The sequence below is a fragment of the Solanum pennellii genome, chromosome 9, assembly GCF_001406875.1.
Source record: "Solanum pennellii chromosome 9, SPENNV200".
NCBI classification, from domain to species: Eukaryota; Viridiplantae; Streptophyta; class Magnoliopsida; order Solanales; family Solanaceae; genus Solanum; species Solanum pennellii.
In genome coordinates, this window is record NC_028645.1 from 3,855,954 (window position 1) to 3,872,288 (window position 16,335).

The 16,335-nt window shown below is 33.7% G+C and overlaps 2 protein-coding genes across 7 annotated transcripts; one reads left to right on the plus strand and one right to left on the minus strand.

Annotated features, from left to right (window-relative positions):
- Window positions 1-4,115: 4,115 nt before the first annotated feature.
- Window positions 4,116-13,481, plus strand: LOC107031426. 6 transcript variants are annotated; one of them, XR_003580360.1, is made up of 8 exons: window positions 4,116-4,251; window positions 6,015-7,390; window positions 7,470-7,538; window positions 7,624-7,822; window positions 7,902-7,991; window positions 10,403-10,542; window positions 11,661-11,860; window positions 13,084-13,481. XR_003580360.1 is itself a non-coding variant. In XM_015232788.2 (6 exons), the coding sequence occupies exons 2-5, from the start codon at window positions 6,053-6,055 to the stop codon at window positions 7,970-7,972; spliced, it is 1,677 nt and encodes a 558-aa protein (XP_015088274.1). In that variant the 5' UTR covers window positions 4,116-4,251; window positions 6,015-6,052; the 3' UTR covers window positions 7,973-7,991; window positions 13,084-13,481. The 6 variants fall into 6 exon arrangements, 2 of the variants coding, with proteins under 2 accessions (XP_015088274.1, XP_015088276.1); XR_003580361.1 differs by lacking the exon at window positions 11,661-11,860; XR_003580359.1 differs by lacking the exon at window positions 10,403-10,542.
- On the minus strand, window positions 10,121-13,055 carry LOC107031427 (WAT1-related protein At2g37460). Its single transcript, XM_015232791.2, has 7 exons — window positions 12,444-13,055; window positions 12,234-12,296; window positions 12,038-12,154; window positions 11,641-11,881; window positions 11,394-11,555; window positions 10,765-10,916; window positions 10,121-10,693 (listed from the first exon to the last, which is right to left on the minus strand). The coding sequence occupies exons 1-7, from the start codon at window positions 12,635-12,637 to the stop codon at window positions 10,495-10,497; spliced, it is 1,128 nt and encodes a 375-aa protein (XP_015088277.1). The 5' UTR covers window positions 12,638-13,055; the 3' UTR covers window positions 10,121-10,494.
- Window positions 13,482-16,335: the final 2,854 nt, after the last annotated feature.

The following is a 16,335-nucleotide window of genomic DNA, read 5'->3' on the forward strand; positions in this document are numbered from 1 at the left end:
ATATATATATATAACACAACTTAAATAATTTCGTTGATCTATACTTTAAGAAATGTAAGACATCGACATTTTTTTTACCTCCCACTTACTAATAGGCAATACTATTAGTAAGTAACCGAACATTTAGATTAATATTGCTTAACTTTTTTTCTTCAATATTCTTCTTTTCTGTTTATTATTTATATGTGACTTAGTTAAGATTATTCATATAATAATGTTAATACTAACATATTTGAAGCATATAAACTCCACTAAGATATTAAGTTGTCATGAGATAAAATTACGTAATTACACGATTTAAGATAATATAATTTCTAAAAATTTCTACCATTTAAATTAATTACAAAAAATCAAGTTTTGCTTCTCTCTTAATGTCCGGATGCATCAATCCATTTATATATGATACGTTAAAATTTTATTTGTGAACAATGTACCTGGTACAAATGTTATTGTTGATACATAACCTCAATTATTTCGAACCTAAATAAATATAAAGATGGTTTTAGTTATTTATCTAATACAGAACTCATATATATGACATAGAACTTGTGTATTCTTTGCTATATATCGAGCAAAGAAGTAATGCATTCGCGAGTTTTGAAAAATTTAAAAACTTTAAAATATAATATAATTAACATCCAAATTTTTGGGATTAATATAATTTATACAAACAAAAATTATTGCTAGGAGAAATACAAATTGTACTTATATAGTAGTTTAATTTGATTGTTAAATTATCATGACGGTTTAAAATTATGCTAACAGAAGTATCAAACTTGAAATCTATTAATGTCTTTTTACATATTGTATACTATGTTCAATTTGCATCGAATTTTTTTTTTTATAAATAAAATAAAATATAGAGATCAATTTTCTGTATTATTTAATTATCTCTTTATTTCAATTTTTTGTCTCTTTAATTTTCAATTTTTCATATGATATGTTTAAGATTACAAAATTAAAATTTTTCTTAAACATACTTCACATTGATCGTATTTAACCCCCCACCCACCCCAAAACATTTTTTTTTACATATTATCTCGCCCTTATTAATTTGTTGACATGTCGAATTCCCTTAGGCGTGTAAGAAGAGAAAATAAAACATCAAAGCTGAAGAAAATTACTGATGTGAGTCCAAATCAGCTATAATTAATCCCCAATGGTATAATCTCATTCTCTCCCAAAATCAAACCCTCTTTTTTATCCTTTTTTTCCCCTCAATTTTCAATTGTATATTCCTTCATTCTCTCCCAAATCAGCTTAAAACTTGAATTTACTTGTCAAAATATTCAATTGTAGTTTCAATTTCGAAAAAGCTTGAAGCTTTAGGGCTTATAATTTCTTTGATTTCATAGTTAGGGTTAAAAAATTGTTCTTCAAATTCATCGTTTTTTTGCTTTATTAGAATAAATAATGGCAAATGCGGACTTGAATAAGCTTTCATATTTAGGGTTCAAAAATTATTCTTGTAACAATCGAATTTTGTTGTTATAGAAAAGTCAACAAGGGGAAATTTTGGGTCGGAAAATTTTTCCGTAGTATTTGAATTTTTCCCAACTTAGTTCAGATTTGGACGAAATTGGAGTCTTTGAGGTGTGGGGAAATTTGATAACAATAAGGTGAAGGATTTATGATTTTTATTGCATGAAGAGTTAGATAATTCGTTAAAGAATTTGTATGACTTTATGGAACTGAATTCGGACGTGTAGAACTCCGAAAATTGATCTTAGTGTGTAAGGTACGTATTTTCTAATCGTGATTTAAATGTGTGTTGTGAAATGGGTATTTTGGAATTCTTGAGATAACTCTCTATCTCCGGAATCCCGCCTTGGAGGGCGTTTTTGCCACTGTGGCGGATGAGATGCGACTTGATGTCATTAATATACCTCTAAACGACCTTATTTGACACTTTTCAATTTTTAGAGCTAAGGAACGGACCCCAAACAACTACTACTCGTTTTTCACTATTCTTGAGGCTAAAGGTAAGTTTTCACTTCCCGAATCCATTTTTTGATCCGTAGAACGTAATAGAATGAGTTAATATTGATAGGGAATGATTCTGTTATAGATTCTGTGGTGGAAACAACCCTAGATTGGATGATTAAGATCATGGGTTTGATCTAGGCTCATAGAATTGTTAGTAATCCGGGTGATTAGTGATTATATATTGATTCCCGTATTATATCAATTATTTGTAGACCAAGAACAAGCGGAGCGTATCCGAAAAGAAAAGAACAACTTTCTTAAGGTTTCAAGCTTGTTTCGAGGTAGGTGATGGTTGTGATTCTATGATTGTGTGATGTATTCTTGTTATGAAGTAGGTGATGGTTGTGATTTTATGATTGTGTGATGTATTCTTGTTACTGCTTCATTATGATGCATGTATGTATGTGAATGTTGCATTGTTGCTTCATACTTGTTGTAAATGAGATAGACGAATGATTATATGTCACGAATCACTCTTAATTGTATGACTTGAAAGTATACTTGTGTTTGTGATTGTGGGGTGTTGATGAATCGAATTGCCATGCTTCGACATAACTAATTGGATCGGATTGCCACATTCTGACATAACTATAGGATCGAATATCATGATTCGGTGCACTAACAGTCTGGGTTTGAATTCCATGAGAGGACCAACTACTTGTTATTAATGTGTATTATTGAAAGCATGTGAATGTTCAATATTGTAATTGTTCGTTATATTGCATGACTATATTGTTGTAATTAACTTGTTTATGTTGCACTTAGTGGGATAGCCATTGATCCTACCAATATAGGGTGATTGTGTACTGATACTGCACTTGCTCTTATTTTTGTTGAGTACACGACATCTTTCGGCTGCTATTGACAGACCTCGCTTAAAATATTTATGATCGTTGCGTTCGAATTCAAGGGTGAGCTAGCATCTTTTGGGCTGCTTTGGATTCTCTTTGGGTCTATGTCCATATTTTGGACTTAGACTAGTTCGTAGATGTTTTATGTTAGTTGGGATTATGACCTTTCTTATTTAGACTTAGGTTATCGTTTAGTAATTTTGGTACATTTACTTCCACATTTATTTAGTTAGTTCATTAGAATTCTCATTGAAGTTTATGAAAACTTCTTATTTAGTTTATTTAACTTACTTTCGTGACTTAAATGCCTTAATTTTTAGATTAATTGCTTTAATTTGAGTCGTAGTAATAGTTCTTCCATCAAAATATTAGTGTAGATATCAATTACGATAATCGAGATCGCAACAATTCTTCAAATTCAATTAGAACGAAATCAAATATTATGAAAGAGAATGAGGCTGAATATGGAGTGATTGAAAAAATGTTAAGATATATATAGAGAAATAAAGATGAAAATGAGAGAAATTTTAGAGTTATGGGGTCCATTCAATACCTGGCAGTGTGCGTAATCAAACATTTCATTATATCTAGTTTATGTTGACATGTCAGCTAATAAAGGTGAGATAATATGTAAAAAAATGTTAAGGGGTAATATTACTCCGGTAAAATATTAACGTTTAGTTAGGAATCCGGCTATAAGTTAAGGGTTTTTGGCCACTTTCTTATATTTCACTACAACATCAAAGTAATAAAATTTATTTATTTTTATTTCACATGAATATTTTTCAATTTAAATGATAAAGTACTATTTTTAATACTCTTTTGTTTCAAAAAGAGTGTGCCTATTTTCTAATGACTCTTTTTCTTTTTTGGCAATATTTTAATTTTTTTATGTGACATACTTAAGATCACAAGATTAAAAGACATTTTGGTACATTTGACATAACTTTAATTTAAAATCACAAGATTAAAAAGTTTTCTTTCTTCTCTTAAATTCTGTTTCGAGTCAAACTGGTTCATCCTTTTTGAAACGGAGGGAGTAATATTTATTTAGTTAATATATATTTTTACAATTACTGCATTAATACAGCACATTGACACGTAGCCTTCAAGTTCAGTTGAGAGCAATTCTTCCCTGTTCCTCATCCCTTCAGTACAGTACTCCCATTTTTACAATTTATCAAATCCTGACCGTAGATTTGGAAAAGATCAGCATGGACGTACCAGATCTCTCACAGCTATCCTCAATCGTGCGTCCCACCATGGTATATATTTCTACTCCTCTTCACCTTTTATAGATCTCGCCGGTTACCCTCTTCCGTTACAGTTTGCCGGAGAGGTACAATTCTAATTTTCCGATCAAGACTTTGTCGGAGCCGGAACACTGGAAATACTTCGATCGGTACCTATATATGTAATAATCACCGATTCTCCATTATGCTTATTATATTGTATATCTTCACCACTGCATGTCGGAGTGTTAGGGTTATGTTTTAGACCATTTCTGTTGGATTATCAATGTTTCATTTATTAAACGTCTCAGCGAACTGATGTTTGTTGAATTGAAAATGTTTAACATTTTGTTTGGTTTCTGAGAAATTGATGCAGAATTGTATGAGCATTGGTTGCAAACTAGAGATATAATTGTAGTTTGATCGTAAAGTAGATTGGAAAAGCTTAATGAATCTTAGCTAAGTGAATTGAGTGTATATCTGGTTCTTTTAATGTTAGTGCAGTGCAGTTGCAATGAGTGGTTGGCTATGCGAAAGTTGTTTGGTACTCTGACAAGCTCGTGTAGAGAGTAAAAGTGAATAAGATAGTTTTGTCAAGTTTTGTGAGTTTCTGTTACATAGGAGAATCAATACGCAACGGTTTCGTTGCTATTAGGAACTAGGAGGAATCAAATTGCTAGGAATGAACTCACACTGAAGTGGCTATATTGGTCAACTGCATTCTGCTTGTGTTCGACTATAGTTGTTAAAATTCTTTCATCTATTTGTGGAACATCTAAATTATTGGATACCTGGTTCAACGCGCTTGTGCATTATAGAGAAACTGATACTATGTTTGGTTGTCAGTATGAATATTTCCAACTTTTAGTGATCCATTTCGTCTTTCATCCTTCCTTATGAATTGACTGCAATTCATAATTGAAATTTGATGTCATTTTAGGTCGAATGAATGTCAGGTAACAATACGAGAGACAAGAATTGGATTGGTCTATTCTATTTGGAGCAACTCATGTTTTAATCCCTTCTCCACATAATTGCTTGACTACGTAAATTTTTATCAAATTAGTCTCAAGAAGTATCATCAGATTATATCAATTGTAAACTTGGAACTCCCATTGTCAAATCATAATGTTCATAATTTCCTAAAAGTAAAAAAATTCATAACATTCAAAATTCTTCTCTTTAACATGCTTAGGTTGGTCATATAAAGTTTAGATGGAACTTTTGTCGTCAAAAAAAAAGTTTAGATGGAATTAGAACTAATATCTTTTTTTTTTGGGTGGGGTGGGGGTGGGGGGTGTGTGTGTGTGAATTTTAAGCACTATATCAAGACCTTCCAAGCATAATACCACATTCTTGGAATTTCAATCTCCTGCAGCTGATGAACAGAGTACGATTTTAGGAAGAAAGATATGATTCGAAAAATTAAATCTGGAGTAGATACATGATAACTCAGTGTTATTGTTTACGACCTGTCTCAAACAGATGTTGACCTACATTGAATAGTTGATACATGATAAACTAGTATTACAATTTACAATTTGTCTCAAACATGGAAAGGTAGATTGACAATAGTTTACAACTTGTCTCAACCTTAGAGAGGTAGATACTTGATAAGCTAGTAGTATTCAGACTGTTTTTAAGATTTATTGTTGATTCAACACATTTCTGAATTACGTGCTGGGCTCTTTATACTTTTCTTATTGGTCAAGTCAATTTTTTTAGTTTTGCTAAATTTTCTCTCTTATATCCTTAATCTCAAATAGAACTTGAATAAGAAAAGGAATGTTGTAGGATGTCATTCACTTAGGGAAAAAGAAGTGAATGACTATTCACGATTGATTTACCTTACATTTCCCCTTTAGTAACTAGCTTAGAGTTTCAACAAAAATTCTCTCATCGGTAAAATCTCAAATCACAATCTTTTTTGTTGTAATCTTTGCAGATCTTGCAGTTCTGAGTGGCCAAGTGAATCCACAGGAAATGGCTTATGATAACTCATCCACGCTTGAGCCCAAACGTTCACATCAATGGTTCATGGATGGCATCGAGCCTGAATTGCTTCCCAACAAGAAGCAAGCCATTGAAGTACCTAATCACAGTTCATTCTCTGGACTTTTAAGTTCCAATATTGCCCCCTGGATGAACACTCCAGGTTTCCACTCAGTATCAGGCCAATATGCAGAAAGACAGTTTGACAATGACAGCGCAAGATCGCTCAGCTTTGATGACAACAGTGTTCCATCCGTTGGCATAGGCAACATGAATATGTCTAGAAAGGTGATGGAAGATCCATTTGGAAGTGATTCCTCATTTGGTTTATCCATATCCCATACACTGGAGGATCATAAATCAGGTCTAAACTATAGTGGTATCAGAAAGGTCAAAGTCAGCCAGGTGAAGGAGGCTGAGAATTTCACGCCTGTGTCAATGGGTGATATCTATACCAGAGGGATCAGCAATGCAATGCCAACAGATCATGCTTTTAGTAAGGCTGAGGATAATTGCATAGCTATGGGACTCTCTTTCAATGGAGGTGATGAGCATCTGATGTCATTAGGTGACACATTTAATAGGGAAGAGAACAGTTTCATATCTATGGGTCAACCTTTTAACAAGGTGGATAGCAATGAAATATCACTGGGTCACAGCTTCAACGAGAGCAGCTCACTGTCAATGAGTCACCCTTTTTGTAAAGATGAAAGCAATATTATTATGCTGAATCAAAGTTTTAGCAGAGAGGATGATAGCACAATATCAGTGAGTCACTCATTCAATGACAATAATACTGCCATATCAATGGGTCAGCAATTCGGTAATGATGATAGCAATATTACATCAGTTGGACAAACTATTAATACGATGGCTGACACCAATCCACCTATGAGCCACTGCTACAGCAAAGTCAATGACAATGCCATATCAGTGAGTCAGACCTATAGCAAAGTTGAAAACAATAATTTGTCAATGAGCCAATCTTTTGGCAATGGAGAAAGCAATATCATATCCTTTGGTGGATTCAATGATGATGACGATATAAATTCTTCTGGAAGGCTGATTTGCAGTTATGACTTATTAATGAGTCAGTCTTCAGGCCAACAATCAGATATTGTGACTGGAAAGCGATTGGTTGAGTCAAATGCGGATACAGTTACAAGTGCTGCTCAAATGGCTGGCAGTAAGGAATTTATTTCCAAAAAGGAGGAGCAGAAAGCAACTAAAAAGCCTCCTTCGAACAGTTTCCCTTCAAATGTGAGAAGCTTGCTCTCAACTGGTATGTTAGATGGAGTACCTGTCAAGTATATAGCTTGGTCCAGAGAGGTAAACTTTAAATTATATGAGTTTTATTTTTGCAACTGTGATGATCACTAGATGACATTGTTCTTCCTTTGCATGGTAGAAGGAGCTCCGTGGTATTATAAAAGGCTCTGGTTACCTCTGTGGCTGTCAGTCATGTAATTTTTCCAAGGTACATTTGATGCCAGTTTTCATTATTGTAGGACCAGCTTGTTGCACAATTTACTGATCAGATGTGATGTAACTTCCACGTGTAGGCAATTAACGCTTATGAGTTTGAGCGACATGCTGGTTGTAAGACAAAACACCCTAATAATCATATATACTTTGAGAATGGGAAGACGATCTATGGAATTGTTCAGGAGCTCAGGAACACACCTCAGGATTTACTATTTGAAGTTATTCAGACAATTACTGGATCGTCCATTAACCAAAAATCATTTCGCATCTGGAAAGGTGTTTTAATTAACTGAGCTGTTTATATTCTTGAATGTTTACTTTTTTCTCATGTTGGCATCTTTTCTTATGTCTTCAGAATCTTTTCTAGCTGCGACACGTGAACTTCAGCGTATATATGGGAAGGATGAGGTCAGACGACTGTCATAAAGAGGAATCCATATGCATGGTATGATGCAAAAACTTGTCTACATCTTCACACCGTATAATAGAAGTATGTACTCTTTATTACTTTGTGGTCCTATAAATAATGGCTGTCCAGAATGGTTTTTTTTTGGGACGCCATTGACAGGAACTACAGGAAGAATTCATGATACTAATGCTGCACAACGTGTATTAACTCTCCTGAAACCTGTATATTAAAGCCAGAACAAGCTCATTCATACATTACGAATTTAAAGAGTTCAGATAGAAGTTTCACCAAATTAATTTGTCATGTCCACGGAAGCTATAGATTTTGTGGGGAAGTTGGAAGTGGTTCCAAGGCAGTGACTGCGAAGGAGACATACCGGCAGTAAGATTTTCACCTAATTGGAAGTGGTCGAGTCATTAGAGATATACAATTTGTTGAAAAGAGACTATAACATCTGTTAAGTGCTTAAAATGCTAACTTTAAACTACTAAGTCGACAATGCTTATGAAAGTGATTAAAGACATTTGTAATAGATGGGGATGCTTATGATTTTAGTTTCTTAGTTGGAAAAATAGACAAAGATCTCTGCATGTGTTTCGGGTTCACATTTTCTGCATGCATCAACATTTATTATCTCTTCACCCTAACCATATTTGAAAAGCAAGGAAAATAAGAAAATTATACTTGTCTTAGAAAGAAAAAATTGTGCAGAGAAAGAGAGAAGAAAACAAAAAAAATACGTAAGGTTAGCTAGAGACATGTTCAATATAAATGGTATTTCCTCCGTTATAAAAAAAAATAAAAAATTGGTACTTCATTTCAATTCAAATGACATAGTATGAGTCAACACAAAATTTAAGTTAAAACGGGAGATGTTTGAAACTTGTATTGCTATAAAAGCTTTTCATTAACGGCATAATGAGAAGTTAACTGCTAGATATTTCCAAATATATAAATGTGTCATTCTTTTCCTAACATATATGGATTAACAAGGAAATACTGTGACATAAGATTTTATCTGAAGGAGTAGATCTGTCCTTAAAAAAAATTATCCAATTGTCAAAACTGTAGTACACCACTACATAGATAGCATGCTTAGGCTAAGACCGCATATACTATCAATTATAAAGAAGTACTCTTAGAGATAGCAAAACTTTTGAACTTAGCGGAAAGAATCAATTAAGCTAGGACAAAGTAAAAAAGGATAGCTGGTGACGAGATAAGGATAAGAGTATAAATTTGGAACATAAAGGTTTAGGCAAGTGCATGTACACATTGAAGTATAAAGTAAAAATACCTTTTCTTTTCGTATTGAATGGTACTCCTTCCTTCCATTTATTTGACATGGAATTTGAAATGCTTGTTTAATGTGCATATCATATTGGAAGGAATTAAAGAAAATGATAAAATAGAAGTTGTGAAGTATTTTAAATGAAGCGAAATGAGTATTGAGGATTATATAGTTGACCCCAATAGTTTGGTTGAAGTGTAATAGTTGTTTCTTTGTAAGTCAAAGATTAAGTTTTATAGGGGAGGTATGACATTAAATTTAGGGTACATTAGTTCATTAATTTGGAATCTTCAATTTGGTGAATATGTTATGGGTTATCAGATATTAGAACTGAGTCAGTTTTTTGAGACGTCCAAACATGAATGTTTGTAGCATATAATATATTGACTAGTAATAGACTACTCATTTTTGTAATGATAAAAGTGAGACTAAGATTACCTGTTAGTGCTTGAAATATGGCGGCTGCTAAATGGTGGAAGCTTCAATCTTCAAATTGCTACGTTCTGTTTCAAGGGTACTTACCAATTGTCAAAAAAAAAATTTGTTTCAAGTGAGTGTCAATAGTATGCCTTTGAATTTTGAATAATTCCTCATTTCAGCTTGCTCAACAATTTAATACATAATTTGATTATATATGTGCTCGTCCCAGTAACAAACAGTGATACTGGAAGTGATGAAATGACTCTCTTGTTAAGCATGTTTTAGTTTTAGTTTCATGGCTCTCTAGTAACCTGAAGGTAAAAAAATGGTAAGGAGCCGAAATTAAGCAAGTTTCAGACTTTATCTTAGCATCTCTGTTGCAGTAATTTTAGTCTGACCCATACAACGGAATAACTGTTAAGATTGACTGGTTCAAACTTTTCAAACACTGATCTTTTAACACAGGAAATATTTCCAGATAGAACTTTAGTATTGTAGATCTGAAGTTAAAGAACCAACTTATCCACATGTCTGGGCATGATTATTGTTGTTACTATAATTTATTATACATGGTTTAATATCGATTAAAAACCAAAAGAAAAGGCCTATAGGCTTAACATAGTTTAGTCATTCTATAGTTCAGAAAGAAGTTTCCAAAAATGGTGGTTTAACTGGCTTAAATTTGGCCACACGCTGTAAACCATCTTTGACTAATAATTACTAATTCAAGATGCAGCTGAAGAGGAGCTCATTTCTTAGATGAAGAGGCTGCTCTATAGCCAGACCTCCTTTTGGAATTTGGAAGATAAAGCCTCAAATAGAAAATCATTATATGCCTTCATCTTCGGTAGCAGTTGTTCCTTTCAATGAATTGATGTGGGTAACTGTCTGACTAAAAAGTTCCTTGTCAATTTTGGTTTCATGTGTTGGTATTGCTTGTTCATCGATTGATGGAGATTTGTGATCCTTACTTTTACCCCATAGGACAATGTAAAGGCCAACAACAATCACAACAGCACCGAGTACCCTGCAAAAGTCATTACATTAGAGTTTGGTGTTGGTCGTAACTTATAAGAGCTTTAGGGTTATTAGTATTACCTTCCCAGGTTCAGTTGTTCACGTAGAATGATTGTACTCAATATAGCTACAATAACCATGCTTAATGGATTGAAAGCTGTGACAAAAACAGGGCCCCTGTCTTTCATTATGACTCCTTGGATATAATACGCGAGTCCTGAACAGAATATTCCCTGGATTGTGACATGACAAGTGAGAAGCTTTTTTTTTTTTAAATTGACAAGTGAGAAGCTTTTAATTGGCTTAACTTTATGAGTTATTGGTGAAACTATGCTTCTAGATTTTTTCCCCCCCTCACTTCCCTCATGTTGCAGAAGTAAGTTGCTTGCTACGTTGGTTAGGGAACATTGATCTTAAAATTAATGTCTTTAAATTTGGAGAAGCATTGGCTGCTTTCAGATGACATGTTCTGTCACACATACTAGTACAGAACTGGGCAATTTGGTGCATATGTTGGAATAACATCTAAAGAATAAATACTTCTAAAACTCTTTGTATGCTCGTGTTCTAAGAAAATTTAACCACATCAGGTTTTGTGCATAAGTTTTTTTTTAAATCAAGTAAAAGATTTCGATTATAATAACTAGGCGATATGGCCGTATACAAGAGGCATGCAAAAAGGGGAGATCTACAAAATATGGTTCACTTACACTGTATACAGCTGCAAGAAACTTAGAGTCCCAGTTTATGGCCCACACTGCAGGTTTTCCTCTCTCCATTACCATTGCTAATATGGCTCCCTCAGTTGTTCCCAACAAGCATATCCAAGCAGTGAGCGAGAGCTCAGCGGGATAAGTCCTCAGTGTGATTGCCTGGGAATAGGGTGCTAGAGTCAGATATAATGCTTACTTGTTAGTTGCTAATTACTTATTTCTTCTAACTAAGTTCTGTCTTTACCTGCAAAATCATGAATGCAGCCCAACTGAAGCACCCAATTGTTATCATGATGGAACCTTTGATAGCATGGCTTAGATTTAACCCACCACTTTGAGAGTTATGACCGGCATTTCCTGTTGTCCAAAATAGTTCAACTATTGGGCCTCGTACCAGTGTCATGATCATGGCTCCTGCCACTGTGGCAATAGTCCCAACTATTTTGGCTTGGCTGCGGATGCTTGTAAGCTTCACCTTCTCAAGCCTAGAATAAACAATATATGTGCCAAAAGAATTAACATCATGATTTGGGAATTGTCCTTTTGTCAAAAAATCCATGTTGGGATTTTCTTATTAATTCATATTTGCTAGTGATCATGTGTATTTATATCTGTAGAATGACACACAGCATATTGTTTACCTGAATAACCAGGCCATTATAAAAGTAATGGCAGGAAGAATGTTGCACATTGCAGCTGCAAAAGTTGCTGTTGTGTATTTCAGGCCAATAGAGTAGAGATTCTGGTCGATGACAGGCCTGTTGGTCAAGAGAAACATGCTTATGTTAGATACTGATTGCATGGAGAAAAAGTGAATTTGAGTGTTTTAAGACTTACTCCAGTAAGCTAAGAAGTACCAACTTAGCAAATATTGAGGGGGTCATCTTTGGTCTTACTTTCCTGTTAAGAAATATTCAGTTTGCCATCATTTTCTCTAGGGGAAATTATAAGAAACACTTTTTGTATATCTTTCTTCCACTGAGAAATAGACTAGAGTTGATGTTGCAAACACGTTAATTGAAAACAGAGAGGGAGGGAAAGACATACTTGTCTAGAATTATTGCAAAAGGAGCAATAACCAAAGTGGCAACTGCATGGCGGTACACAACAAATACATAGTTACTCATTCCTTCGTTCAAGGCCACTTTGGTGAGAATATCCATGCCTGCTAGCCCAAATTGGAGAAAAATGACTGCAAGAAAGGGTTTGGCTCTGTTGTATAGTTCACGTACTGCCTCCATTGTGTACTTGCAACAAAGCTCAACCTCTTTGAGAGCACTACTATTACAAGGTCACAAGTGCAGCATAAGTAACTGCTGCTTTTCTGTATATATAGACAAGTCCTTCACACTATTTTCGTTCTCTTTGCCCATTATGTGATCAGCAGATGAGGACAAAATCTGTTGGATTTCATTTGTGTATATAATTTGTTTAATTAATTACTCAGTAAGCCTTCCACTTTTTAAAATGAAGTGGCCTAGTCATCCGGACCTACTCATCACTTGCTTCTAGGAAAAGTAAACTGGGAGTGAGTACACTTTTATTTTGTTGCAACTTTCTGTTAGTTGTCTGCTTTGGATGAGCTCAAATGTTCTTGAATTGGTTTAATACTTCCTCGTATATCTTAATATTTGAATATTAAAGTTCCCTGTCTATTCTCATACTCATGGATATTAATTTCTTGCAGAAACTTCTATGGTTATGTAAATGACAAATTGACAACCAAGGTGCGTGGGTTGCTTCCTTAAAGAAACTGTGTTTTCTCTTTTGCTATTGGTCCTCATAGTTGATCACTCTATTATTGCGTTGGTCCTTGGTAATAATTCTTGTCAAATAGTTATGGCTGTAAATTATATCTTTCCTTTGGTTCTAAATTTTGATGTAAATTAGTACATAAGTTTTTGCATGCCGGTTAATTCGATGAGAATCTGTGTGTTAGAAATTTCCCTAGCTAAGTGGTGTGAGTTGGCAAGTTTTATAGCTAGACCATGAGTATCCTACTGCTCTTTCCATTGGCATTGCACCAAACTTGCCACTTCTGAATTGAATATTCTTGTGGGTTTTAAAGTATTTTAAAGTTTGATACGTTGCTGTGGGCAAAAATTTTGTTCCAAATGCCCCAGGTTAGGCACATGAATATTATGAGGTACATCATCTTAAAGTTAAAAACGGTTCCATTAAATATTCACAGCCCACCTTGTCTTATTTTAAAATTAGTGTCGTGTTTGATGCATCTATAATGATCTCTTAGAAAACATAATCAATGTGGTTAGACCAATCACATTGCCTATATCTTTTGCATAAAAAAAACTTTCTGCGTAAAAAAGCATAGTAGGTTAAGTGATTACGTGCCAAATTGCCAACTTTTTCTATGTTGCATGCTGTGTTGGTAACCTTTTTCATATTATGATTTTATATTATGTATAGAATGATTACAGGGAATCAAAAGATTGTATAGGGGTAGCTAGTATAGAATCTTCTTTATGAAAGAAATATTTATGTATATACACCTTAGTGCTCTCTTACGTCCCACTTGAAAAATCATTGTTCCCATCATCGACTGTGATATTGTCATCCAGATTAACCACTTGAGTCTGTTTTTGACATTATTGTCAACTTTATAATTGATTGACATGGATTGGAGCACCATAATGTGATCTATTGGCTCATCAAGCTAATTGTAAATAGGTGATAAGCTTTAAGCTCTGGACCATATTCTCAAAGTTTGAAATTGATTTATAAATAAGCACATGTGTATAGTTACAGTTGCTGAAACTTAAAAGTAAGTAGTTAGTGTGTGGTAAAATAGTGTCCGATAAGTTGTTCTTTTGTTAATATGATTAAAATGTTTCATCATAAAATAAGAATTTTTGATAGTATTTTTTGTAAAGAAGAGGAATGATGAATGTGAGGGTGAAGAGGGTATTTTGAGGGGAAAAAAGGTTAAAATAATGAAAACTTTATCTCATCACTATAGTATAAATGGTGGGATAAGTTATCTCAAACATGGCAACCAAACAAGATACAAAAACTTTATTTTGTCTCTATTTGTTTCTATCCCTCACATCAGACGACCCTTGTCTCTACCTCATGGAGGTAGCAAGGCCATTTTTGAATGACTTTCAGCTTAAGTGTAAGCAAATTCAAGTATATATAAAAGGGATCCAACAATGAAGAAAAGTATGTCAAATAATAAGGGAAGTAGTAAAAAGCGACCAGGGCAAAAAAAAAACAATAACAACAAAGTGATATGGTAACTAACAAGAAAATATATGCATGAGGCTAATACAATGACAAAAATATGGTAACTAAAAAGAAAATATATGCATATGGCTAATATGATGATAGACACGGTGCTCTTAAGCTCCCACAAGGTATAAACAAGTTGAAAAGCATGCAGAGTATATATCCTTCTATCTAAAGTTATGTCTTCATGAAGCTTAAGTTGTTGTCATGTCATATCAAATATTCTTTTTTTATAATACTTCAATGGTCTATTTCTACCTTTTTTCATGCCCACCATATTAACCTCTCACGCCTTCTTACTTGGCTTTTGAGCATCTCTTCACATACATCTCAGCTTCGGTTCCCTTTACTCATCTTCGGTTCTCTTCCTCTATCTTGTCCACCATAGAGGTCATTCACATTTGTTTTGGATATCATTGTTTTTTTATCTTATTTCTCCACATGACCATGTATCCATCTGAACTCGTTTTGCAACTTTCATATTTCGAAAATGGAAGTTATTGACTAGTCAATATTTGCCTCATAAAAAAGTTGGTCTAACCACCGTTCTTTGGAACTAAACTTTTTTTTTTACACAAGAACTTCATGGTTGAACCTCAATTCATCCTGCATCAATATGACGTATGACATCATGTTGATTTCTCTATTTCATTGGACTAAAGATCTAAAATATTTGAAATTTACCATATGGATGATATATGTATCAAATCTCACTTCAAACACGTACCTCATATGATGCATCACTAAACTTGTACTTCAAGTACTTTGTTTTTAGTCTTGCTCAACCTGAACCATTTAGGTAAGGTTTATTTCCAGGCTTCCAACCGAGCGTTAACTTCACATGAGACTCATCAATCAGTACTATATCGTCCATAAATAACATACACTATGACACCTTACCTTATATATGAAGTGTCCATTCATTTGGGTTGTGTATCGGTCGGTTCGATTTTGAAGTCTATCGGTTTGGCTTATTGGTTATCGTTTGTAGATATGCTAAACCGTTATCGAATCATTAAGATATTGACTTATTAGTTTATTGGTTTTTGGTTGTTATCAGTTTTGTTGCCGGTTTAGCCGTTAAGATTTGACCAAAAAAAACATTAAAAATCTTTTAGAAACAAGGTGACAAGTTAAATGAACCATGCACATGAGTTCGCAAGTTACATCTTAATCAAAAGCAAACAATTTTACATTGTAGAATAACCAAGTATTTGAAACAACCAGAAATAAAAGTAGGAAACCAAACTCTTAGTCAAGGATTTTATATACAATATGGTATAAATATAATTACTCCCTCCGTTTAAAAAAGAATGACCTCATTTCCTTTTTAGTCTGTTTCAAAAAGAATGACCTCTTCCTTTTTTGGTAACATTTTAATTTCAGCTTTCCACGTGCATGTTTAAGACCACAAGATCAAAGGACAATGTTTGGTATGGAGGAAAATGTTTTTCATGGAAAATGATTTCCTGGAAAACAAGTAGATTTTAGACTTATTTTCTCATTTTTGGTTGGTGAGTAGAAAATATTTTTCGGAAATGATTTTTAGTGATTGATTTATGAATGAAAAATGTTTTTGAGAGACATCTTTTATTTTTACTAGAGTAAAAAATAATTTATGAAATTGAAAATATTTTTTAAAAACAAAATTATTATTTTTTTGGGGTGGTGGTGGTGGTTTTGGGGGGGGGGG

What these genes read in the sequence shown, in the direction of transcription:
- LOC107031426 (XM_015232788.2), top strand. Translation starts at nt 6,053, where the DNA reads ATGGCTTATGATAACTCATCCACGCTTGAGCCCAAACGTTCACATCAA. An exon ending in ATATAGCTTGGTCCAGAGAG is followed by an intron (nt 7,391 to 7,469) that starts GTAAACTTTAAA and finishes TTTGCATGGTAG; the next exon opens with AAGGAGCTCCGTGGTATTAT. An exon ending in ATCATTTCGCATCTGGAAAG is followed by an intron (nt 7,823 to 7,901) that starts GTGTTTTAATTA and finishes TTATGTCTTCAG; the next exon opens with AATCTTTTCTAGCTGCGACA.
- LOC107031427 (XM_015232791.2), bottom strand. Translation starts at nt 12,637, where the DNA reads ATGGAGGCAGTACGTGAACTATACAACAGAGCCAAACCCTTTCTTGCA. An exon ending in GTACTTCTTAGCTTACTGGA is followed by an intron (nt 12,155 to 12,233) that starts GTAAGTCTTAAA and finishes CTTGACCAACAG; the next exon opens with GCCTGTCATCGACCAGAATC. An exon ending in CTGCATTCATGATTTTGCAG is followed by an intron (nt 11,556 to 11,640) that starts GTAAAGACAGAA and finishes CCCTATTCCCAG; the next exon opens with GCAATCACACTGAGGACTTA.